The sequence below is a fragment of the Brachycentrus maculatus genome, unplaced genomic scaffold (genome assembly GCF_059751285.1).
Source record: "Brachycentrus maculatus isolate JH-2025_06_01 unplaced genomic scaffold, ASM5975128v1 h1tg000147l, whole genome shotgun sequence".
In the NCBI taxonomy this organism is placed as follows: domain Eukaryota; kingdom Metazoa; phylum Arthropoda; class Insecta; order Trichoptera; family Brachycentridae; genus Brachycentrus; species Brachycentrus maculatus.
Window position 1 is genome coordinate 1,886,627 of NW_028280900.1, and position 27,618 is coordinate 1,914,244.

At 31.4% G+C, this 27,618-nt stretch overlaps 3 protein-coding genes across 3 annotated transcripts in view; 2 read left to right on the forward strand and 1 right to left on the reverse strand.

Annotated features, from left to right (window-relative positions):
• Window positions 1-4,715: 4,715 nt before the first annotated feature.
• Window positions 4,716-7,164, reverse strand: ksh (transmembrane protein 167A-like protein ksh). Its single transcript, XM_088261015.1, has 3 exons — window positions 7,041-7,164; window positions 6,716-6,825; window positions 4,716-4,899 (listed from the first exon to the last, which is right to left on the reverse strand). Exons 1-3 carry the CDS (start codon window positions 7,041-7,043, stop codon window positions 4,794-4,796), a joined length of 219 nt encoding a protein of 72 aa, XP_088117141.1. The 5' UTR covers window positions 7,044-7,164; the 3' UTR covers window positions 4,716-4,793.
• Window positions 7,165-7,590: 426 nt separating this feature from the next.
• Window positions 7,591-11,582, forward strand: temp (protein prenyltransferase alpha subunit repeat-containing protein tempura). Its single transcript, XM_088261121.1, has 3 exons — window positions 7,591-7,755; window positions 7,840-8,234; window positions 8,709-11,582. Exons 1-3 carry the CDS (start codon window positions 7,670-7,672, stop codon window positions 9,602-9,604), a joined length of 1,377 nt encoding a protein of 458 aa, XP_088117247.1. The 5' UTR covers window positions 7,591-7,669; the 3' UTR covers window positions 9,605-11,582.
• Window positions 11,583-13,915: 2,333 nt separating this feature from the next.
• The window catches only part of LOC148308841 (uncharacterized), a 153,754-nt gene continuing 140,051 nt past the window's right edge, over window positions 13,916-27,618 (forward strand). Inside the window, exons 1-2 of the mRNA XM_088261136.1 lie at window positions 13,916-15,396; window positions 21,431-21,530. Coding sequence (XP_088117262.1) covers window positions 14,781-15,396; window positions 21,431-21,530 — 716 coding nt within the window. The 5' untranslated portion in view covers window positions 13,916-14,780. The remainder of the gene's footprint in view (window positions 15,397-21,430; window positions 21,531-27,618) is intronic.

Sequence of the window (27,618 nt, forward strand, 5' to 3'; positions counted from 1 at the left end):
GCTATACTATTTGTATTATACTCTTCAACATTTATTGATTACTGATAAAATCTTTTGATTTAATGTTCTTATAATATTTAGACGCTTCTTTCCAGTGCCTTCTATATTATTAATGTAATGTCATGCAGCATGACAGATCTGGCAACTATGTACATACATATACATACATATAACAATATTGTCGTAAAATGTGACTTGGCTGTTTTCAAATGATTGATTGAAAACTTGGAAAAGAATACATAATATTCTTGCGCTGCTGTTAAAACGTAAAATGCAATTTTTGGCTCAGCTTGTGTTTCATTCCCATTTAGTTATAAGTGGACGCCTTTCATGATTTATGAAAAAAACATTAAAACAAAGGACATAATTTGTATAGATTTTTTTTACTTGTTTCAAAATGTGTTCATATTTTGGGCGATATCGTGCTGATTATTAATTGGTTGCTTGAGTACAGTCAATCTTATATAGAAGGCACTGCTTTTGTCATCTTAAAAACAATTTTCTTAATAAACACGCTCAATCGGCAACAATTCAATGCCAAATAGTCTAGTATTTGTACCACAATCCTGTTGATTGACATCTTGTAATATGTAATTATAATAATAGATTAATTGGAGGTAACACTTTAAAAACAGTATGGGTCTTGGCCTACTGGCAACCTTTCATCTGGGGGATTGAATATTTTAGTTACTTGAATATGTGTAGTCAGAATATGAACGTAGAATTGACATCTCAAGTCCTATAAGCATATATTTGGCTAATAGTAATCCATGGCATCTCGGACCCTCAGGGAAGGTGACGAAAATAAAAAGAGACCATGGAAATATGTCTCTACGCACAATGAATGAAGAGGTGCTAGGCAGAGTTGGCAAAACTCACCACTGATCTCAATCAAACCAACGAAAGTCGTATCACAAGACTAGACCGGTATACCAACTTCTCCGAAAAATAATGATGGTGGAGCGGAGTGGAGGGCAGCAAAGGTATAGGCGGAAAAGGGAAGTACTAGCTCATTATGTTGAGTAGACTGGGACGTGCCGAAGATCCCTTTGTACTGACAGAAGGTCGTTCAAGATGTTCCGGAATGGCGGCCAACCAATTGGAGAGCCAAAGGAAGAAGTCACTCGAAAGTCGTCGAGTACTTCTAGTACCCGAATAATCAAATGTGCTGGAATGTTTTGGCTCAACTAAAGGCACAACCATCGTAGGCAGTTGATGGTTTTCTTGTTGCCTCAACTAAAACATCGTAGGCAGTTTACCATAAGGAATAGTGTGTTCTATTTTCGTGATTAAAAAGTAGATTGAAAATAGTTGCTAGTGGGCCCCTACTCCAATAGTGAATATTGTGATTAAATTTAAAATGTAAACCGTATGTAATGGATTTCTTAACCAATTAAAATAATTCTGAAAAATCTCTATGTGAACGCAATATTATCGCAAGTTAATATATATTTTAAAATAATGACAGTTAGAGATGAAATAAACAACAATAAAGAAGTAAATATGAAATTAAAAACAAAGGCAATGATAGAAATAAATAACAATAAAGGAGGTATGTAACATAATCCCGCATAAAGTTTTAGTTTACTTAATGGTGTGCCAAAATGAATAATCCTTTTGCTCCTATTTAAAATATTGTTTAGTATTAATTTCTTCCTCGTTATGTGAGGTTAGTGCCATATATGTGTAGTTTTAAACAGTCCTACCAAAAAGTTAACATAAATATTATCAAATAGTTTGTTAATTTCACATTAGTTAAAGTTTAAACATAAAAAATTGTCAATTGGAGCAGCATGGCAGAAATAGATGGCATAATGTTATGCTAAATTTATTGTATACACCTGAATTCATTAATTCACGTATAAGTATTAGGTACTGAAGAAATTTAATGTTTTTTTACGCCCTTTTTGGCATTTCTGATGTGACAATGAATTTTCGAAGTTCTTGTAGACTGATCAATTAATCAACGTAAAATGTTTAGATCTATTTTAAGTGTAAACTTTTCACTCTAGACTAGAATATATAACGAGATATAATTTACTTTGTAAGTAGAATTATTGTAATAAGCTAATGAAATGATTGTTCGATTAATGCAAAAATGTTTATATTTTCTTTCACATTTTTATCTTGCCATCTTTCGAAGCCATTTGATTTTTTCATTTTAACGAAGGCCAGTTTTTACTTTATATATTATTTAACTGCACTTCACTTTTATTTCAAATGAGCACATCTTTAAAAGAGCGGAATTGGAGCCAAATAAAATGTGTAATGTTTGTAATCTCATTCTTTATAAAGGCAACATTTTTATGGTGCTTTTTATTTATTGGCAGACCAGGTATATAAAACATCTGTATTTGCATTCATACATATGAGGCCTTCTATATTTCTGATTGTGAAATATATATATATACATATTTGTTTTTTTATTGGAAAAAATTCCACGACATTTATTGTGTAAATTGTAACCTGCGTATGTTAAATAACAGATTTATTTTTAAACGATAGAAAAAAAAACACGTTAGCACAATTTTTTAAATTCGGTGTTTTTTTCAAAGCAATTTTGTCAGCTTGCATCAATGGTATTATTCCTAATAATATTTTAAATTTCTGATACCCAATATTATTATCTTAAATACCAACACTCTGTGGTGATTTATATCACAACAGCATTATTATTAGATTATCATATGTTCCATTACAGTAAGATTTACATATAAAACAACTGCCTAAAAATGCTACACATTTTTTAATACTTGTCTTTTTTTATATAAGGATAGGTCCATACATATTGTTGTACAGTAACCCGCAACTTAATGTTTTTAAATTGTAATTTTAAATGACTCATTTCAGTCATTTCCGCTAGTTAAAATGTAAAAATACAATTTAAAACATTAACCCTTTAAAACTTTCCCTGAGATAAAGGGGTACCAATCGCAACGTTGTAGGGGGGTTTACTGTATTTATTCCAATTAAATGCATTTATTTTTTTGAAATGATATTTATCCATGTATTATTTATAATTAATTTATAGACCAATATATATTTTCAATCTGACAAATGCGTTTTTTTTATATTACTTTTATAATATAATATAAATTAAGTTCATGCACATTTTTATATTCCTATTAATATTTTTAATTAGTGATTTTCAATATTTTATAAGTTTGTGTTAAATACCGTATGTATGTATTTTCAGTGATCTATAGGCTAATAAGAAATATTTTATGTTAGACATTCTATTTCATTGAAATATATCTGTCTTAATTTGCATTTTTTTAAACTGCCTAAATATGCTAAATGTTTTAATAAATATATTTTAATATACTTACATTATATGAATTATTTTAAATTACATACATATAAACAAACAAATTTAGTACCAACCAATCTTAATAGATCATTTATAGACATATGTTTTTATACTTCATTTCTAATATTAAAATTAAACTGTGCTTTTTTGTATATGCATATTACAAAAGTCAATTCAAAACATTAATATGAACTAAAGTTTTTTGTAAAATGTGTGGACTACAATATCCATTTTTAAATTATGTCAGGCCCATGTTACATTTTTTTACTATAGTTTTCCATTTAATAATATTATTTAATAAATCCATTATACTAATATTACTAAAATATATATATATATCTTAAATGATTTGTACTCTGTGTGTTTTGGTAGTGAGCCAAAATGGAATTGTCAGAATCACTTTAATTTTTGGCTTTTCAATATGGTTCGAATAATGTGAAGTGTTACAAAATACTTTTTTATATTATTTTACTATGTAAAAATATATCAAAAATATATTATTCAACAATATATAAAATTCATTTAGAAATATGACTTTTATTCTTTTAATACCCACAGAAAGAAATTTAATTACTTGAGAGAGAGGGGGAGATTTATGCTAACATTGGTTTTGATTTTTTCAAAGAATTTTTTAGAATTTTAATTTAAAATTTAACGCTCTACCCGCGGTTGGCACCAAACCTTGGACATTGTCCACTACACGTTTGGCACACAGCACAGTATTAATATTTAAACCTCAATTCCCAGCAACCAGCTATTGATGTCTGACATTATTCTTGGCTTAAAATGTAGCTTATTCTTTATTCTATTGACATCTATGGGCATAATCTAAAAAAAGTATCGTTTTTCAGTTGCGTGATAAAACTTGGCTATAGTAATTTGGCGGCTGCCGTAATGAGATGAAATATAGCTGCATCTCCTTCTATTGCAATAGTAATTGACTGCTTATGTAGGATTGTGAGAGAAATGCATAAAAATGTTTGTTTTATCATACTCGTCATATATAATAGTAAATATGTCATATGCTTTAAAGCTCAGTGAATAAATGGTTTGTAACTTACATTTAATATGAAAAAAATATGAAAAACATGCCATTTTTTGATGTCTCTTGCGCTCTACCAAAAGTAAGCAAATATAACTTATTACCGTCCCCCGCTCTCTACCAACGGTATGTAAAAGGCGCTTTTAAGCGTTTCCAGCAAACAATCTGTTAATAGGAAAAAATCTAATTTTCAATCTGGTATGAATAAATTGACCATTTATTTTTGTCCTCAAAACGGGACATCTACCAATTTTTACGTAATACATAGTATGTATATTCAAGAAAACACATATTTTTTATTGTTACGGGGACAACGGGAGAGGCTATCTAAAAACGGGATGTATGGTCACTTTAGGTATGAAAGAAAGCAAACAAGGTAAAGTAAAAAATAGATTATATTATGTTTCAGATAGGGTATTTAAAGACAGCTTAATTATGAGACTAGGTCCAGAACAAGATGGAGAATGCCATCAGCAAGCAGCTGACTGCCACATAGGGGGATTTCCTTTCTCCGATCCGTGCGCATTTCCAGAATGTTCCCAACAGTCTGAAATAGACAAAATTACCATCACATTACAACACTTATACCGAAGATATAACATACTGATATGTCTATTCACTAATATGCATGGTTTAAATAAAAAGTGCAGTAATTGTTATAGGCAACGTCCTATGAAAAGTTGTGAATAGGCAATCTTGAGATGACTGTCACTTAAGGAACGCATGGATTTTGAAAATATTCAAATATTTTGTAACATGACAACATTGATGTCAAGGAGGGGGGAATAATGTCAGGCAATGGATACCCGCCATGTTGCCTGGAGCACGTATACCGGAAAACAACTGTATTCTTCCCTGGATCAATGTAGATCATACATAAAATCATATGGCGCTTATATTGGGAATACACCTTGTGTTACAAACCATTGAGTATTTTTACTGACAAACACGACGGCTGTTACAATTTATTCAAACTTCATGTACAGAAAAGAAATATGTACCAAGAAATATCTTCAAACCAACCAAAAGCAGACCGTTATTAAATATGTTTCCAATCACTCATCATCCCTGATCCCTTTTGACTGTGACTGCCAATCAACACAAAAAAATAAAGCCACTTGAGATCAACCTAAGCTTCTTTCCCTAACCGTCAAAATATTTTGAATATTGTTTAGTAGATAGTGTTTTAGTATTAATCAGTCTTGATAAAGAAGCGGTTAGCTTCGAAACCGGTAGACATTATAATTAAGTTATAATAAAATATTTATAGTGATTTAAAAAACAAAGTTACATTTCAATTACAAAAACAGACTAGTGACATTGGTTTAAAAGTTTGATAGCTATTTGCAATCAGAGGGTACTTGAACATTAAACAACGAACAACAAACTGTAATTTAAGTAGAACCATATACTAAACTATTCATCTTCTTATATACAAAGGCAATTCATCACATCAACGCGGTGTTATTTTGATCATTAGTTATTGATTTATCGCAATAAGCCTGCCAATGTACATTTATTCTAAGCTTTGGTAAACTTCTAAGTTCATTAAACAAAATAAATAATAGATATTCATAAGAAAATCATTGTTTCCATTAGAACACATAATCAATCAATTGTAAAAAGGAAATGAATCATTAAAAAAAAACAATAAAATTATGCCGGTGGACCGGTGGGATAGTATTATTCTGTAAGTATCTAGGGCAATTTAAAGGTATATCTATTTATAGGGATATATAAGTTTTTGAAAATAAAATATTCAAATCTGGGCATTTACAGGGCTTATGACCTGTCATTAGCTGGTTTAAGTGTTCATTTTATATTATACACTGAGCAAAATTCTCCCCACGATTGAACATCTAGATAACTTTGATTTTTTTTAAACATGTATACATTATATGTAACAAGGAACGATTCTCACGCATGTTTGAAGTACCATCTTTAGAGATTCCTGTGAGGAAAGTAGAGTTTATACTTTCATGTATGTAATATTTGGACACCACTATCTATCATTAGAATCCTAACTGTCAATCAAACCTCATCCCTCAGTTTTTCCCTCCACCTCCTTCCCTAAACTCCCTTTTTCCTTTGCCTTCCTTATTTTCATCAAATTGTAAATGTTTTTTTAAATGTTCAAGTACTATCTACCCTCTGATTGCACACAGCTATATATATGGTATCAAACGTTTTGACCAATATCACTGGTCTGTTTTTGGTTGGTTGGAAGATATTGTTTTTTACCAATAAGCCTGCCAATGTACTTATTTTCTTTTCTCTACATGAAGTTTAAATAAATAAAATAAATTTTCATGTACTAGGAAAGGCATTTCCTTAGAAACAATGTATTAAATATTGATACATACCCAGTTTTATTTCTATCCATAATACTAGGGAAAAGTGATCTCAGATATGTGCAGGTGCATATTAGCAGTAGCACCACCGACAGTAAACTTTGGAAATTAAAAATAGCACTCTGAAAATGAAAAAAAGAACATAAATTTGGTAAAATAAAATTCATTCTTTGAATAAGACTTGATTGGTTCAAGGGTTAGCTTTTTTGTATTTCTTCGTCACTGTAAAAATGCAGCAACTTAAATACATGATGAAGCACCTTGTTTAATTGAAAAATAATCACCGATAAAATAATAATTTAAACTTATTATTAATATATTGTTTTAATAAACTCACCATGATATTGACGTGTTATTTGACATTTAATATATCAACACGATTCATTTGACGTACAGAGTTGCCATTTATAATTCAGAAGGTATTTGACAAACGGAGCTGGCATTTACGTATGGGTAATTGAGAAATTATTTATTTTTTAGGAAAATTCCCATACTCAAAACAATGATACATATTAATTTTTTATAAAATGTATCAAACGTATCACGCTATTATGTATATTTTTTAAACATTGGGGCTGGGTTTGTTGATATGAAAATCACGATTTGTATGGCGAAAGATGACAGAATCGTTAGAGATTCTCTCGGAGGCGATATATTCAAGTTCTTACTACTTTTAAAATCATTGCCTTATTTTCCGGTGCAAACAAAACTAGGTGCACAGTGAAAAGAAAATTTCCTGCTTATTTTATGGGAAATACATTTTTTCATGAATATTTTGAATACGTATTGTACATGTACGTTTTGACTCAAGTAGCGAAAAATTTATTTACTGGCAATACGTTAGAAAGCATAGAAAATAGCGATAAATTATGACATTTACGAATGTGACAGCTGCTTTTTCGCGGATTTGTGTAATTCGTCGGCTGGCCTACTTTTAAAATTCGATATCTTTATTTGGCAACCAAAATGCCATCAATGGGAAATTACAAAAATGCTATGGCAGATAAAATTCTCCTCGACATCGCGAACGTACTTTCAAAAGACGATCTTCTGTAAGTGCAGTTTTTGTAATTTGCCGTATCATTTAAGGTTTGAAATGTAATAGTTTTCTTATTTTTTAAATGTATTTATTTCAGAGAGGAATTCGATATAGTGCCCGTTGAAACCAATAACAGTAACAAATCTCCCGTCCTGCATTCGGGACATTCTCTCGGTTTGGAAGGATGGTGTATGAAGTATTTGTATAATTATTGCTATAATGTTTTAATGGAGCAGTTCATTTCCAAAGTGAATGGTAAACCTACTAAAGTGAATATAGACAACTGCGAGGAGGTCAACAGGCTGCTAATGGGAGCTCTCCTCATCAATCCCGATGTCACGTCATTCTGGAATAAGAGAAGGGAAATGTATGTGAAGAGATTTCTCAAGTTTGCGGATGAAATCAAGTTTACCCGAATACTCCTGTCGAGGAAATCCAAGTGTAACGAAGCGTTCGCCTACAGGAAATGGTTACTAGAAAGGTATTGGTGCGGTGAGTTACCATTTAATATCTATTTATTTACAATATTAAATCATATCTAAAACAAAATAATTGCACTCAAACACTGGATTTAACCACTGACAACCATATATATCGAGATATATTATGTGACTCAACAGAGACGAAGCGTATTTTCTTATAAAGGTAATCTGGAAGCCTGGGCATTGCCTGAGCTTAAGGCCTGGCATATACACTGCCCTATACACTGTGTAGCATTCATTATCACGCTCATTATTAAACATCCATATTGCCATCTGAATAAAAATATTACTTGTATCTGTTGAGACATCTAATATATCTTGATATATGATCCTCGAATCCTTCGTAACCGAAGCGCACGATTGATTTCCTCGTCTTCTTGAAATTAATGATCAAGATAACACCAAATTGATATGATAGACTGCCCTATGCACCACTGCTTAAAAGAAAGAAGAACGATTATTTATTTAGCCGTTGTTCTTGCAGAGACCGCTGGCGACCGATGCGCCCGTGTTGAGGCCACGGCCTCCGCAGAACTAAGCCTCGCTCACAGCTGCGCCCAGAAGAGCCCCAACAACTACCACGCCTGGACACACCGCATCTGGTTCATGAAGCAAATGGCCAAGTGCGCTTACCCGAGTGTAGCACAGTACTGGTACAATGCGGAGCTCGCCTTCTCCGAGAACTGGATATCGATGAACATATCGGACTACAGCGGTTTCCACTACCGTCAGTTTTCTTTGAATTGCATCGTGCAATCCAAGAAATACTGCCCATTTCTCAATGAAGGAGAACACTCCAAGTATAAGGAGGCAATAAATCATATTATGTTAAATATCCGGGAACCCGCTGATGAACTCGCTCCATCAAACGGGGATCGGGATATTATTATCTATATTCTCGGGACGATCCTCGAAGAAGGCGATAATAACAAATTGTTTAGTAATTACTTCCAGAAAATCGGCTTACTTTTACATGACTTGCTTTTAAACCAAGAATTGTGTAAAGTGTACTCCTCGCACGAATCTCTGTGGTGCCACAGAAGGTATATCATTACCACTATCCTCAATATAATCAGCGAATACTTCGGCGGAGGCAATTTCAGATCCAACAGTCCGCCTCATTTAGAAAAATGCTCGAAAGAGTCTCCTTCTTCCATTCCTCGGTACTTGGATGAAATCGCAGATCTGGACAATAGCGAATTTGAAATCAAAGAACCAAAAATACAACGACATCATTACCATTCCGTCTGCAGCAGTTCTTTATACAAAGCGCTGTCCGTAAATGAAAAACGATTTATCGATCAGAGGTCTAAATGCGGCGATATGTTTTCAGCGAAATATCACAAATGGCTGAGGTACGTTTTAGGTTTTACGGTTTAGATATCGAAATCATTATTTTCTTGCGATCGTTTTATACATTTATTTCCTAAAAATTCATATATCAAATGTCTCCAGTTTTCTTTTCGTTATTCGTTCGCTTCCAATATTTCTTAGAATGATAAATTTTACACATTGTTTGCGGGAAATGCTTAAAAGTGTCTTTTATATGCTGTCGGTAGAGAGCGGGAGACGTTTATATGCGTTCTATTTGCTTACTTTTAGTAGAGCCCGAGAGACACCAAAAAACATTGTACAGATCGGAATTGGGTTTTGCGGTTACTTGTGATTAGTATACGATCCTAATTAGTATACTAATTAGGGTCGGGGTTGATGATAAAACCGTCCGACAACAATGTATTAATATATAATATTGAATTTCAATAATCATTATTTGACCATATTTTTTTTTAAATAAGTTATTAGACCCTTTACAGTTTATCAGTTGTGTTATAGTATTTTATTTAGGTATATTCTCAAAGTAATGATAGATCTTTACCTGAAAACTTGTCCATATCATAAACACAAAGTTTAGTATTTAATAACCTCAATATAAATTAGGAACCAGTACGATGTAAGTAATACAATATACTAATTCCACGGAGAAATTAAAATTACCAGATTACTTGCTCGGCCAATTGCCATCATAATGTTCAACACTATTAATTTTAGTAATTAATCTTTAAAGAAACTATAGGTACCCTTGGAAAATGGAGCTGTATAAATTATCCGAAATTATTATTAAGTTATTTATTATGATTGTTTTCTGTTATAAAGTGACATTTTTATTTAGATAATTAAAGCAAAATGCAAAAAATAATTAACTTAAAAATATATTGACAATGGTAATTTAATAAAGGTGTATAAATTAGCCATAACACAATTTTCACCACATTATTTTTATCTGGTCTATTAAGATTCTAAAGATTTTGTATGCTTCATCCTTGAAAATTTGTTCACAGTTTATAAAAAGTGCACTTGCATTTTGTCTTCTCGAATCTCTAAATAAATCAGGTAATATTATTTGCTTAGTGTGACCTTTAGTATAGACATCTATTTGAAAATTCAGTTATGAATGGCAGTTTTGTGAAATGTAAATCTCATTGTTAGCTACTGAAATCAAAATGTTAAATTTCCTATAAATTTTATACACATACATATTTTGAATTGTAAACATATAGTATCAAAATGTGACAAGTACAGCCTAGAGTTCATTTTTACCCATGACATAGCCATTGTGTCATGTGACTGGTCTTTTTTTAAACATAATATTATTTCCAGAATAATAATTTTAAAAAACTGTTTTTAAGCACATCAAAATCACCTCTTGGGTACAAATTGTAATATATATATCCAGTGTATTTAAGTATGAAAAGTAACAAATCTATACCTTAGTTTCAAATGTGACATATCCATACTGAAAATGCTTATAATGCTTATGTAAAAAATTAATCCACATATTTTTTTTTAAATACACAACATACTAACTGTCCACCTTCAGTTAGAGTATAAAAGATTTTTTTTCGTTTGTCTAAAAATTTAATATATGTGTTGTGATTATCTCAAAACTTAAATTGGATATGGCATGTTTTGATACTAAATGTCACAAATACTCAGTAAGGCACTTAAATTTTTTTTTTTTATGAATGTAAAAATTTACTTTGGCAACTTAAGTTGACGAAATTCCTCTGGTTTTTTGTGTCTTGCCAATTTACCAGAACACACTCAAACACATCAATTATTTTAAACACATTTCCTATAGGTTGGCAATGAATGCAAAATTGCAATTCAATTTTCAAATTGCAAATGTGAGAATTTTTCTTGCAGATAAATTTTGATTTTATTATTTTGTTTTTATTTAAATCTCTATTTCTCCGAATATGTCCGTGGTAGTAAATATATCTACTTATTTAATTATGTCATTTTTCAATTATCTAAATATAAACTGAAAATAATTAGAAACCTACCAACAAAAATAAAAGCCAAACTTTCCACAGAAAGATATATTTAATTTGACATCCTTGAATATGGATATATATATATATATATATATATATATATATATATATATATATATATATATATATATATATATATATATATATATATATATATATATATATATATATATATATATATATATATAAATATATTAGAATAATTTTCATTACAACTCACTACTTAAATTCAAAACTCTCCTAATATTTGATCTTTGAATATCTAGACTTCCATATTTCCATATAAATAGACTTCTTGATATATATGTTAAGATGTCAAAAAAACTCTTGATAAAGACATGTTTAATTAATTTATTTGTTTATACTGATGATTTTCTTTGTATATATGTAGGTAACATATAATATATGTAGATACATTACGTTGTATAGAAAGCACACTTGTATAGTTTGTAAGTATAGCGATGGTGTTCATTAGTATGTGAATAAGTTCTTTGTCCTTTGAAAATAAATAAATATGTTACTCCAAAAGAATAAACGCATTTCGATTTAATTAAACTAATAATCTAACATGGAATCGACATCGCAGGAAGCTAGTCCCTCTTAAAAACAGCCCCCAAGGTCTACACCAATCAGAAGAAGATAAGAAATAATCTAACCAGGTTGTTGTAAATAGGAGTTGATATCCTATGCAAGCAACCTCAATTGAAAAAATGTCACAAAACATTTTTTACAGGTTTAGAAAACTAACCAAACTTCATTTTCATAAAATGTTAGCTTTATAAAAATGCCCAGAGACACAAATCGCTCACTTCTTTCAACAATGTCATATATCAAAAATTGTAAATTTTTAGTTGTGCATGTTTTCGGAATGCCCAGAAAATGTACTATATCCCAGCAAAAGCGGTATATTTTTAACTTAATATTTACCCGCTACAGGGCATAAAGTGTTGTTTTTGCATTTTGAAGAAAAGGTATTGTTTAATTATTTTTCTAAATATACTAAATATTTTTCAAATGGAGAAAAAACATTCAGGTTTTACCTAAAAAGATTTGTTGCACAGTAAAAAGTTCAATAAGTTGCTTGATATTTATTTTAATTACATTTTATTACATTTTTATACTTTAAAAACGATCTCCTGAAAAATCAAGTTTTTTTTATTTATGAAGTTGTTGAAAGGAGTGAGCAAAATGTCCGCAAATTCCTGATTTTTCTGTTTAGAGAGGGGTACTTAGCTCCTTTTATATTCATTTAGCGTGGTACTCTTCAAATAACAAATATTGTATTAGATATTAAAATAAATTGGACAAATACAAAGTGTAAAAAGAATAGGACACAAAAAATTAAGATTACAAAATATTTGGTAATATTATTATATTTTTTCTTTTTTTCCTATGCAATATCTGCACTCAGATATTGCATAGGGCATCACTTGAGCATTAATTACAGGAATGCATTTTAATTCTTAAATTTCGGAGTGTAATATATTTGATGGGATGCAGAGATAGTGAAATCTCACCCGGGATTCCTTACCTGTATCAGCCTGTGTACATTAGACATTGCTAATTTGTATATCCCTTGTAGAAAAACATAACCATTCAGTTAATAAATAGAGTAATAAAATATCTTTCACAGTGTTTACTGAAAATCAGTAATTGTTTACAAAAAAATATGCAAAAAAATGTATGTAATCATAAGATTTTTTTACATATAACCATAATATATATTTTTTTTAAATAACCATTTACTAAATAAATAGTAATGAAATAGGTACCTTTCATAGTATTCACTGAAAATCAGTAATTGTTTAAAAATAATATTTTACGAGAAATGTAACAATAAAAAAAATAAAATTTTTCATGCTCATGCATTCATTGTTTTATATATTCATCATTGTTTAGATAAGTACTTTTCGGACAATGATTATGCTTCAAAAGAAAAAAACATCATTTTATCATGTAATATATTATGTACAAATTGACTACGACCGTTAATAGAGGAAAAAAATTGCAAAGGCAGTTTTTTGTTAAATTATGTAAATGGTTTAGTATTCCTGTAAATTTTACGTAATTTTTCGACGTAAAACTCGGGAATACGCAAATGGAGGCAGTAAAGGTGTATCCCCGTTTGCGAGCTGTGGCGCTGTCGTCGCGCAACTGTTTCCCGCGCGTTTCGTTCGCTTTTCGAGCCAGTTCAGATTGCGACACATAACCAACTTCTTAAAATTTATTTATAAGTGACATTACATTACGATCCGCGATTAGCGAGACGCGTGGTGGCAGTATTAGTAAGCCCGTAGTTTTATTCTTATATCCGTCTCGTAGAGTTTGGTAAAATCATTTAGCGCGGATTTCTTTCAGTTCGCGAGCGGAAGTTTAGCCGGACGCAATTGGTAGTCGAGATTCAGTAAAAAATTGGTCTTGGCCATCAAAAATCTCAAGATACCGATTCTATGTTATATTTACCAATATTCTTAGTTCAGCGATGTTCAAAGTGCCGCTTTTTATTCGTGACCGTATTTTTAAAATTAAAATAAAGTTGTTTGTTTTGTTTTAGCACAGTGATGTGTTGTTGTGTGTGCGATATAATTACTCATAATATAATATAATGTGCAACATTAAAATTAAAAACTGTGATTCGCGTAGAGATCGTAACCTTTACAAGTGATCAATTTACTATAGAATAGAGGAATTCAACCTGCAATGTTTTGACATAACATAAATTACTCCGAGAATAACTTTAAAATGACTTCTTCCTCTTCTTCTAAACACTATATTTCAATAGTGCATATGGCATTGCATCGTAGCGACGCAATATTTTCTTAACCAACGTTAAGAAAACAAGGTTACATGAAGATAAGGTGATCACACCTGCACTTCAGATTCCTCTTCAAGGTCATAATTAGACTGAACAATCACATTTATTTGTTTTTACTCCCCTGGTGATATTTTACTCCCCCGGGACTTTCAGCACAGTAGTCAGACGCGCTAACCACTAAACAACGCAGGAGAACTTAAGATAATCTTAAAATAATCATGTTAAATAATCCAAATATATTTCTTTTATGTGTATAGAGGTTAGAATAGAGACGCCTACGCCTTTAAATATAAATAATAACAGCTTTATACGTGAACAACATTTTGCAAAAATTATTGCACTGACGTTGTGAAATAAAATAAGAATAATAAATTGCATAAATATTGTGAAAAAATCAAAAGTAACCATGTCTGAATTTACCACGCATTCTGCCAAATATACTCACATTAGGCAAAGGAGTTTAGGGTCTCCTGATGTATATCAATTATCAGTTGAAGACACTAATACGAAACCCCAAGAAAATACGCTATTACGTTCAAAATCGTCCACTCATATAGACTTTAATGAAATAGAAAGAGAAGAAACATCTCGGATTAAGATAGAACTACAATCCCCTAATGAATCTGTCAGATCTTCCCCAAAACCAAACACGGAATCGGAACAACAGAGGATCGAATGTCGTAAACAAGAGTCTCCAGACCAAATACAACGAAAAATTGACAAATTAAAGCCGTGTAAGGGTCCTTCGAAGGAGATGTATAATCCTGTTCGAATATCTTCGAGCGCTTCTAATCCTTCTAAAATGTTACAATTGTTGCAATTTGGTCGAGAGCGTCCGGGGAGCAGCAGCAGCAGCAGCAGTACGTCCGGTTCTAGGACCTCATCTTCGAGTCTCGATGGAGTATCCAAGTTGAAGCAGCTCTCCTGCAGAATCAAGAAATCTTGGAGCTTCAGGAAGATGGAGCAGTTTACCAAGAAAGTGAGGTCGCATTCAGATGTTGGGGTTTATACGACTAATGCAGGTGAGCAAATAAAGTGATGATTAATAGGAAAAAAAACAAAGATTTCAATTCCTTTCCAAAGGAACTGTATGAAAAAGCAGTATTTTCATTTCCATATTTATTTTAACCATTTTCTTTACTGGCGAAAAATATATATGTATGTAATAATAATAGATATATATCTACGCATGAAATTTAGAGTTGTGACTAATAAATAACTGTTTCTTTTTCGGTTACACGATAGGGATGGCACTCGTTACTTTTTCTCGGTTTATATTTCTTTCCAACTTTAGCTTTTGATCTCAAGTTATCAAATATATCATGAGCTAAAAATATACAATACACAACCAAATTTGTGCACTAATTGAGGTCATTAGCTTGAAAAACAATTTCAAACCCTTACCCGCATCCAATGGTGCATTGCATAATATAAACGCAGTGTTATCTTGATCATTAACACATGAAGGAAGGGTGGTCAGCCTTTCGCTTCAGGTACCAGTCGAGGGTAATATTGAATAAACATATTATAGTGAAAACATCACAACAATTAATTATTAAGTAATGACTTATTTTAACGAAGTTTTTATTTTATTCGGGGTTTTTTTGTATTTTATTAGCCATTGACTATATAGTCAATGGCTAATAAAATGAGATTCAAAAAAATATTATAACAAATCAAATTAACTAACGCACTTTTTTTTAAATTATTGGTCAAAACCAATAATTTTTCTTTCCGATGCTTTATTTATTTCTTATTCATTAAACTTATTGTAGGTATTATAGAATAAACAAGCTATTACGAGTACCAGTATGCAAACCGTTGCTGCTTTTTTTCTTTTCCTACGCACTATTTATTCCCATTTCCTTTCCCATATAGTACCAATACCCTTCATCCTATGCTCCTTAGTTTACGTCATCACATTATTAATTACTATTAAGTCGAGGAATTTATTAATTATGAGAATTTATCATAACGTTGATGAATGTTTCCTTCAGGTAAAGAATGTATGTGACAATGAGGAAATGAATGTGTTGATGGTGAACGGGTTAAGTTTACCAGAGGATATTGTTTATGAAATGAAACTAAACAAAACCAGTTTACTAAAATGAGTAATGCTAATGAGTAGGTCGTTCGAATGATCGACTTTTTGACTAAACGTCGATTTTGATAACTCTGTAATAGAGTTATAATTTCGCTTTATTGAGGCCTTGATGAACCTAATAATATCGGCTTGTATTACCTATATAACCTTATAATGAATATTAAAGTGGTTAAGTATTCAGATATGAATAATATAACAGGTTACACAACCGAGCAGATATGTTCTGTCAACAAATCTTAAGTCAATTTTATGTATTAATTTTTTTAAGATAAATTATTTACAAAAATACTTCAATTTCATACTATTTCTGTGAGCCTAAAAGGCTCATTATTATAAATAGGTACCGTAGAACGGGGCTACTTGAACTTTGATGTGTTACTTGAGCCCAGTACAAAAAAAATATTTAAATCCGCATTTGGTCTACAATAATGAACGTATCGACATGATTCATTGTTTTCCTGACAGGTGACACTTATTGTCACGATACTTCGATCACAAACGAAATTTCGACATCAAAGTTCAAGTAGTCCCGTTCTACGGTACCAAATTGTGTTACAGTGTGGTCGAACCGAGAAACTCTGACTCTGAGAGTCCGCGACACTTACCACAAGACCACAATCGAATGGATTTGTATAAAACTCGCGCTGACTTAACGCTATTTGCTAGTATGGAAATTGGAGGTGATATATGCACATACATTGTACAATATTATGCTAAACATTGAGATTTATATGCAATCATGCATATTTCTGTGCAGGTACTGAGTACCTTTACATTATCTACTTAATGTTGCGTGAAGATAATTAATTTGTCACGTGCTTCATCTACAGTACCTACCCACGTTGTTAGTATAGTAACTATAAATTATACACATAATATAAGAGTACATTCAATAATCTCGATATGAAACTACGTAACTAATCAGTGATGGGTAAAACCCACTTTTTAAGCGATAGTTGCATTATTTACCTTGTTATATTTTTATTTTGTTTAAAGGTTTTTTTCTCGTTTTAAAATTACCTCAAGCTGTTGAGGAACTTCTTCGCATTCGGTCGTTAGTTTTTTTTAATATCCCTGGAAATTCATTTGTAAAAGATTTTGAAGAAAAACATTTGTAGGAAAATTTTTAAAACATAACATCTCCCTTTCTCGCGAGATACAAGACAAGACCAGACAATATTTTTAATAATCTTGGCTTAAATTTGAAGTTATTTTCGTCTTCAGTCATAATGAACGTTCTACATAATATTACTTTGTTTCTTGTTGGCAAACTCATCGCGAGTTATCTTTTGAAATTCATTTAAAACAGCTGGAACTTAAAATATTTTCCAAACAGTTAAAAAAACGCTATATTTAATACTCTTTAAATATTATAAACAACAAACATTGACTTCGCCTCCATAGAGTAACGGTTAGGGAGTTTCTCAACCGTGCTGGAGGTCTCAGGTTTGATTTACAGGAAGAAAAATGAATACGAGTATGTATATCACTATTGATTGATACCTGAAACGCCTCGCTTTTCATGTATGGATTAATTAATGATGTTTAATCGCGGACGGAATCGTAAATATCACCCGATGTTCAAAGGAAACTTTAAATATCGACCAATAAATATCAATTTTACAAGGCCGATGTAAAAAATAGACAAAATTAAGTATTTTTTCCATTTCTATCAGTGCTCATATAAACTGAATTTTTAATATATTTCATCGTAAATTTGGAAAAGTTTTGTCATTCTTGAATTCTAAAATATGACTAATAAAATATTTTAGTTTTTAATTTAAGTTTTACTTGGTTAATGGCACAAATCTATTGTGACACGCGTTTTGATGCATTCCGCATCATTGGATGTGTGAAAATAAGTAAAAATTCAATTAAAAATGGATAAATATTACCACAAAGTGACTGCAGAATCAATTAATTAAAATATGTTGTCACTAATGAATTACGATCCTCGTGATAAGAAAACTAATATGTACAAGAAACGAAAATTCAAATGATTTTTATTAAAATATGTTTTATTTACAACAATAAAATTATTTTAATTTACTTACACACTTTTGAATTTAAGCAACATTGGAATATTTTGGTATTTTTTGTTCCATATTTTTTTAGCTTTCGTTTGAAGGATCCAAAATGTAACCCAAACCTTTTTTAAGAAGCTTGTATTAAGAATAATAATAATAATATTAAATTAGAGTTACAAACATACATATATTTCTTCATGGGTAAGACATTACATATATTTTTTTATCATTTACCTATTTATTTTGATGGCAACTAACCATTGTCTGGTTTCCCAATTCAATTCGGTTTCTGTATTGTGAGTAATGAATGACATCACTTTGCATTTGGTTGATGATGGCGTATCGTGCGTGTGTGTGCGAGTACGTAGTGATGTGTTTATATTATAGATGGTTCCAAATGTCAACGGATTGGAAATCGTTAATGCTCACTTTGATTTGATGACTCGGATAATGTCACTAATTAAAATCACTAAATAATCTATCTCGTACATTGTGTGAACACTTATGGGTCTAATTTTTGAAAGTGGCAAATGACAATTTTTTTTAAAACCGATTTATGTTTTTCCTGATGACTTTTCCATATTATTTTTTGACATCTCATCAAAGATGAAGAAGAATATGGAAATTTGGGCATTTACGGGGCTGACGACCGTCATAGGCTGGTTTAAGTTATCACTTTACACACGTGTAACATTTACCAATTCTACCCGTTGTTGACAACCACACTACTCAAATTCTTGGAAGTTCTATATATATGAAAAAATTTTGAAACATTATTCTTGAATCACTAGAACTTCATTAGAGACATCTATTGGTGAGATGAAAAGAAGCTTTTTATTGAGCAGAAACTCTTTTATTAGTTTGTGAGGTCCGAATCCTGAATTATAATCACACATGAGAAACGCCAGAAAATACCATGTTAATTTTTATTATTTAAGCTTATAATTTGACCAGATAATTTTTTAACAACATTTTGAGTGGGTCCAAATAGTTATATTTGAAAATAAATCCTGTAATTGGAGATAATCCAGATTTTGTCAACAAGTATTTGGACACACTCAAAATGTTGTAAACCATTCCATATTTTTACCAGTTTCGATCCTCATTGTCGGGTTGTTTAAGTTATGGATAAAAATGTAATTATCATTCTTTTTATTAAATAGAAGAAAAGTTCGTCGATTTCTTCATTCAGTAGGTACTTAAAACGTTAACTTTAGTTTGTAATCGATGTCCAGGCGACCATCAATGTACACGTTAGTGTCGCGGAGTTACGAAAATGTGACGTTTTCTTCACAATAAATTCAAAATTTTATTGATGATATTGAAGGAATTGAGGGTGTAAGCCATTTCTGCTCTTTAGGAAAGTAAATTGAGGAAAAGAAGAATAACAGCAATAGGGCAATGGTACAAACTTGTGTACGAATTTTCCCTTTAGAAAACTAAATAAATCAACAATATTATCTATCAGTTACAATTTTTTCCCCAATTTAAAATCTGCTGGAAGTGTGACGTATTTCAATAGAATATTGATGAGTTTTTTCATTCGTTCAAAGTTTGGAAACAATGAATATAATTTGCACAGTTAAGATGATATATTTTTTGTCATGTGACACGAGTCAACTGTCGTTAAAAAAAATCGTATAATTTCAAAGTCATTTAAATTTTCATAACATTTTGAGTGTATCCAAATAGTTGTTCACATGATCTTGTATACATACAAATAAAAGTGTCTCTGCTAAATAAAAGTATTCTCAATCCAACGTAGATGCCTCTTGTGAACTCGCTTGTGTGGTGTCATGAGACTGATTAAACATGTACTAGTATATGTAGGAGTTACAAAAATTTGAGTAGTGTGGTTGTCAATAATGGGTACAATGGTGATTTAAAGTTATCACTTAACCAACATATGACAGCCCATAAGCTGTGTAAATGCCCAGACTTCCATATTCTTTTTCACATTATCTTGAGTCGAAAAAAAAACATTTAAAATGCTACCAATGGATTGCAAATTAATTTGAATTATTTGTATTTATTTTTTTAAAGGTGTCTCAACTTGACATGAAAAATGCATCGTCCTTTCCTTTTTATGTAAGAAGATGAAAGTCTGAGAATCCCAGGGCTTACGACCTGGCATTTGGCTGGCTAAAGCGATTACTTTTCACACTTGTATAACGTTCACCGTTCTGCCCATTATTGAACATTTATATTGCATTAATTATTGAAACCTGAATTTATGCAATGGTCTCATATTTTTTTCCGCATACCTGCAAGGTATTTTATACGTATCGCTCACTCCTTTCAAGAACGTCATTAATAAAAAAAATATTTTTCAGGAGAACGTTTTTAAAGTTTAAAAATATAATACAATGTTTTAAAAATAAATATCAAGCCACTTATTGAACTTTTTACTATGCAACAGATCTTTTTAGATAAAACCTGAAGGTTTTTTCTCCATTTGAAAAATATTGAGTATATTTAAAAAAATCATTTATACCTTTTCTTCTAAATGCAAAAACAACACTTTCTGCCCTGTAGCGGGTAAATATTATGTTAAAAATATGCCTCTTTTGCTGAGATATAGTACATTTTGTGGTCATTCCGAAAACATGGACAAATGAAAATTGACGATTTTTTATTCATGACGTTCTTGGAAGGAGTGAGCGATATGTGAAGTATGACTGATTGTTGCGCCATCAGTTGAGGAATTAGTGAAATATATATAAAGTGATCGCTTAAGGTAGCCAAATGCCAGCTCGTAAGCCCTGGGATGCTCAGACTACCATCTTTTTTCATAAAAAAGAGAAGAAAATACATGTTTCAAATAAAGTTGAGATACCTTTAAATTGACATCTCATCCGTAGGTTGAATAATGCAGTGTCCGATTTGATAAATAATATTAATACTATTCGTTTTTATTTATTCTAGGTCCCCCCCTAGTGGAAGGCCGAAGTAGCTTCGCTCGAGGTCGAGAAGGTCCTACGAGCGCCCTCATCAAACAGGCCCTTCAACTTACTGTAGGATTACCGTAAGTGCCTTTATTTTCATTACTCTTTGTTTTGCAATATTTATTATTAATTGTTATTTATATATTAGAAATGAAAGTCATTGGCCATGTACAGGACTTACGACCTAGCTAGTTTAAGTGATCATTTTATACGCTTGTGTAAGGGTAAACATTTTTTATAAAATAAAACTAGAACTTTGTCTTTAACCACATTTATTTTTGGTACTTTTCTCCAACCAGTTTCAACAAGAAATTTGTCTTCTTCAGAAATGAATATGTTTGTCCGTGTCCATGTCTGGCAAGATGACAAGATGACAAGGTCCTTGTCGAAACCGATTGGAGAAAAGTATTAAAAATTAATTTAGTTAAAAATAATTTTCTAGTTTTATTTTATGAAGTTTTATAAAATAAGCCACAAAGTATCTGCAAAAAAATCATTCTGCTAATGTTTTTGAACATCCATGACACTTCATATTTTGGACGATGTACGAGTATATCGTAGTCGTACAGGAAAAAGTGACCAAGTGCATTTTTTACAAAAACGTGAATCATTGACCATTTGATATCTTACAAGCTTAATATTGCGCTCAAAAATTTCCAAAGGATTTTAAACTTGAAAGTGTAATATATTGACTTGGTAAAAATGACTAACTGCATTGATGTTTATTTTTTTGACAAACAAAAGTAACTTTCATGACCCTCCTGAACATTTTACGTTTTGGTAGTTGGTCACTGTACGACTACGATATGTACAATATTTTTTACGTATTTAAAGCGACATCTAATGAGGTTCTTGTAAAGCAATACAGCATTATTGTTATTATTGTATTTGTATGCGACACTCTTTCTAAATATTAAAATAAACTAGAATAAACCTGGACATCAAAAATTAGATTGATTTTCAGCGTGTCGCTATTATATTGTAGTTATGAAGGCAGCTATAAAAATCTAGAATAAGTCTTAATTTTAATATTAATTTTTAATTTAAGTTTTACTTGATAAAAAACCACTATTTCTTAAAATCTATTATGACACGTCGGCTGTCCAAATTTAAAACACAGTAAGGGACATTTTTTGTAGTAGGTTTTTTTGCATTTTTGGACTAAATAGAGTCTACTTAGTCCATAAATGCAAAAAAACCTACTACAAAAAAATGTCCCTTACTGTGTTTTAAATTTGGACAGCCGACGTGTTTCAATGCATTCCGCACCATTTTTAAACACCGTATACCTACATATATTAATATGGATATATATTGATTACCACAAAGGGACTACCGTTCAATTAATGATTAAATTTTATTAATGAAAATAAACTAAAAAGCACCAACTTTTTTAAACGTGAAATAAAGAAAGATGCATAAAATGGATTTGCCACCGTCTTGCCGCAAGGCAAGTATAAATGACGAGCATAGTTTTTCAGTGAAATAAACATGTATTCATCGTATGTGTTTAGTAATTTCGAGAGATTTTATTATAGTAGGGATGAGTCGTTTTAAGACCTTCACATTTGAAAATATCGGCCTAGATTCGAAGCTATAAAATAAATCATTAGTGGTTTGTAGAATAAGTAGCAAAGTTGTGAACTAGAGAACACTTGTGCTAGATCTAGATATAAAGGCGCTCACAGGAAAAGTGGTTCATGTTCATATTTTTGTAAATATTTCAAAGCAAATGCAACGTACTAAGTTCACACATATGTATTCTCCTTTTATCATTCTTCTTGGTGTAGGCATTGTGGCCAGTTTTTAAGGGGGATTAGCCTCCTGTGATGTCGATTCCCAGCAGTCAATCCGTCGGGAGTCGTCTATCTTGGGGTTGGCCGTGCAGTGCAATGTGGGAGAGTCTGGATAATTCCATTCTCCTCACATACCTACTCATATCATTGTCTCCTTCGTTGCCTACCCCGCCTAAACACATCTATCTTGCATATTTCTCTTATCCTGGTGTTCCTTATTCTATCTCGGAGACTCTTGCTAGATATGCTCCTTAGACTCTTCATTTCTGACACTCTTAGGGCGTCTTTTGACACTGCTAAAGAATTCTTCATAGGCATTATACATGTATGTGGGTTAAGGTTCATATTTACACATTTTTGTATTTAGTGAAAAAAGGTGTCCCAAAAGATGCCTTTGAAATGAAAATTAAAGATTTAAAAATAATCTCAGCCAATTTATGTCTCGATTAATAAAGTATATATGATTGTATGGAATTCTGAAAAAATCACAACGGTTTCTACGCTACAGATTTGAAGCGCGCGAAAATATATTTTAGTAGGTAATTTGAGAAAACCCCTTCCACAATTACAAAATCAAGGTGCATGTTTCTTTGAGCTTTAGAGGAAAATTTTTTTTAGCCTACCTAATAGTAATACTTGCCTTCGTCAATTTGTGTATGGGTGTTTGTGATGTATTTTTAACATTTACGTTCCCTATCCTCACTATCCTACCCGCAGAAAAAGCTCTAAAAGTAGAGGCTTTCCGGGTTATTCCTTAAAAATATTAAAAGTTTGATTTCATTAAATTATGGTCAACGCTCTCCTTATCTTTCATTCATCGTTCACTTTGTATAATACGACTTTAATACACACTAATTCGTGACTTTCTGGTATGGTAATATAAATGTTATATTACCATACCTCAAAGTTTACAATGCTTTTAATGTACAAAATTAATTTATGGTAACGCTCAATGATTAAAATATTACTCTTTTACTATCCTCCTAAAGTTTTCCAGGTAGAGGTAGAAACATTACGGATGCATTGTCAAATCCGAGAATTTTCAATGTTTCCTTTACACTTTATTTCACAATTAGTTTTTTTATGGACATAATTCACTTTTGTTCCGAACACCTAGAAAGAAAGAGTAAGTATCACTCAAGTCGTAAGTGTTTAGTCGTAGTTCCAAAGGAAGGCTCGTCCCTCGAGTCTCGTCTCGCCTACCAATTTGCGTAAAACGCTACGAAAATAACATTATCGTTTTGAACTATTTTCTACTTTGGCAACTGCGATAAAAACAACGAGAAAAACTACTCGAGTGTGACGTAAGGATACATTGCGCGCAAAAGTTTTCTACGTTTTATTTATTAGTTATCTATTACTCATCAATAACAAATATTCTCGATCTTCTGTATTACGAACTCGGTAAATTGCAGCAAAAAAATCGTTACAGAAAATATAAGGCAAAATAGAAGGTCGACGAGGTGTGGGCAGAAGGCAGATCTCCTGGCTCCGGAATATACGAGATTGAATGGGGAGCAAGACCGTCGAGGCGTTGTTTAGAGCTGCCCAAGACAAGGACAATTACTCTCAAATGATAGTCGACGTCAGGGGGACCGGACATGACACGCACAGAAGAAGATACAGAAAAATCGTACTAAAGAAAGCATGTTATTTTATTATTAAATGGGATTATATGTGGAAAAAACAATCTTAAATATATTGCTGCACAGCACGACCAATATTTAAGGTTTTTTTTTATTCCTGAAGTAAACTGAACACTGACAGTCTGTTACCCATCTTCCATGAATTTTCTAATTTAAAATGGGGACATGGGTCCATGAATGCCATCGAAGAGATTAAGGGCGTACTCTAAAATAAAATTAAAATATTGCAACCGGCTGCGCGAGGAGCCACAAGTGTAATTCGCGCACGTTTTTTTCAATAAATATTGGAATTTGAACTGTACCATTTTTTCAACTCCTTACCTTTCAATGACGATTTCTTTACAAAACCGTGTATTTATTTCGAAGAAAAACTTATTTTGTTCAATACAAAAACAATGTTTTAATAAAAGAAATAGTTCCGTTAAAATTTAACTTAACATTTAATTTTATTTAATTTAACATTTAATGTTACATCAGTCAGGAAAAAAAGAAATGTTGTGTCGGGTTGTGGTCCCGTGGTTAGTGTCGCGGACTTCTAAAGTCAGAGTTTCTCGGTTCGAACTCATTCCAACACATTTTGATACCTATTTCTAAGTATGAGCCGCTTAGGCTTACAGAAATAGTATGAAATTGAAATATTTGTGTAAATAATAAAAACACAAATATTTATCGTAAAAAAATCAATAAAAGAAAATTAATCCCGCCCAAGAGAAAACTTTTGTTTTTTCTTGTTATTAAAAACCAATTTTAACAATACTTTTGCAATAAATTACTCACTTTAAACGCTTACATGATGCACATCACGAAATTCAATTAATGTTATTTGTATTTCAAAATGGTTGGCAACGGATGCGACGAAAATCTAAAAATAAGCATTTTTATTACATATATTCAATTACGGGGGTGTCAAAAAGCGATCAATCGGTCCCGTGTGACGTCAGACCGGCTGGACACGTGCCAGGGATCACGTGACTCGGAGGCGGGAATATAAACAAAACAAGAAATGCATTGTAGTAGATATTTTCGTTAATAAAACTAAACACATACGTCTATTATAAGGACTTAATCATTCATTATGAAAGTATCTCTTCGCGATGGGCGGACATAACTGTATATGTGCAATTTTGTGCACTTTATGATAACTGTCGGAAAATGCTTCTAGGATGAGTGAGGTCTGCGTCGATGTAGTATTAATATATAGTTGTCATTCGTCCTAATTCGTCGAGACGTGTCACCGTTATTGACGCTGGTGCCCCGTCGTCCTTACCGCCTACAAAATGTCCCGATATTCAGTCGATTGAACTCCTGGTTCCCGCGTTTCTGAAAACAGAAGAGCGTGAACTTTGGGCGTCCTAAATATGAATCCGATCGAAGAATAATTATCTAATTATTAGGTCTAATAAACTGAAATAAATAAAATGAAAATCCGGATAAAATTAGCAGAATCATCCCCCCCCTTAAAAAGTAAATACAAAAGGCAAGCATACGGCAGAAGAAATATTATCATTTCTTGGAAAAAAATTATTAAAACTTTGAGTCGTATTCATCGGTTAGATTTTTTTAAAATATTTTCATTTCGAAAATTAACTTTTGGGACGCCTTTTTTCACTGAATACAAAAATATGCAAATACGAACCTTAATGTACATACATATATCGCTCACTCCTTTCAAGAACGTCATAAATCAAAAATCGTCAATTTTCAGTTGTGCAAGTTTTCGTAATGCCAAGAAAATGTACTATTTTCCAGCAAAAGGGGCATATTTATAACTTAATATTTACCCGCTACAGGGCAGAAGTGTTATTTTTTCATTTTGAAGAAAAGGTATTGTAAAATTTTTTTTTAAATATACCTTATATTTTTTAAATGGAGAAAAAACCTTCAGGTTTTACCTAAAAAGATTGTTGCACAGTAAAAAGTTCAATAAGTGGCTTGATATTTATTTTTAACACATTGTATTACATTTTTTAACTAAAAACGTTTTTCTGAAAAATCAAGTTTTTTAATTTATGATATTCTTGAAAGGAGTGAGCGAAATAATAAAGTTACAAAAATATTTTTTTAAATAACCAAAACCAATACGTGGCAAAATATAAAAACAATAAACAGGTATAATAAATAGGCATAAGAAGCATATTTTAAAGAAATAAATGTGAAAACCATAAGGTAAGAAGCATATTGAAAATAAACAAATGAGAAAATATAAAAAATGAGAAAATGTAACAAATGAAAAAATATAAAAAATATGACTAAACACTAGATGTATGTATATCTTTCCATAAAGTATTTTTTCAGATCATTTATTTTGGATCCCCGAATGGGTTCTATTTTATATATGTCAGGCAGCTGGTTAATTTAATTATAATACACACATATTAAAAGTAAACTTGTTAATATGTATGTATTTTTACGATCGTAGAGATGGTTGTGAAATCTGAATATAGACTCTAAAATAATTACTATTATAGTAATATGATTTCCACTATTTTCCACCACATCCGAAGAAAGAAAATTTAAGATAAATAAGAAAAATATTCGCTTGGATATCGCAAATTTTTGCAAAAACCATCGGACGAAAAAAAAGAGTCTTCGTCATATTTCAACCGAGAAGGAAGTAAATGGATTTTACATTAGAGGCTATTCGGGATTATCTCGAACGCCTGTTTACTCCCGCCGCGTTGAGCCGTCAGATTACTTATCGCATGTACCCTCACAGATGGGGATAT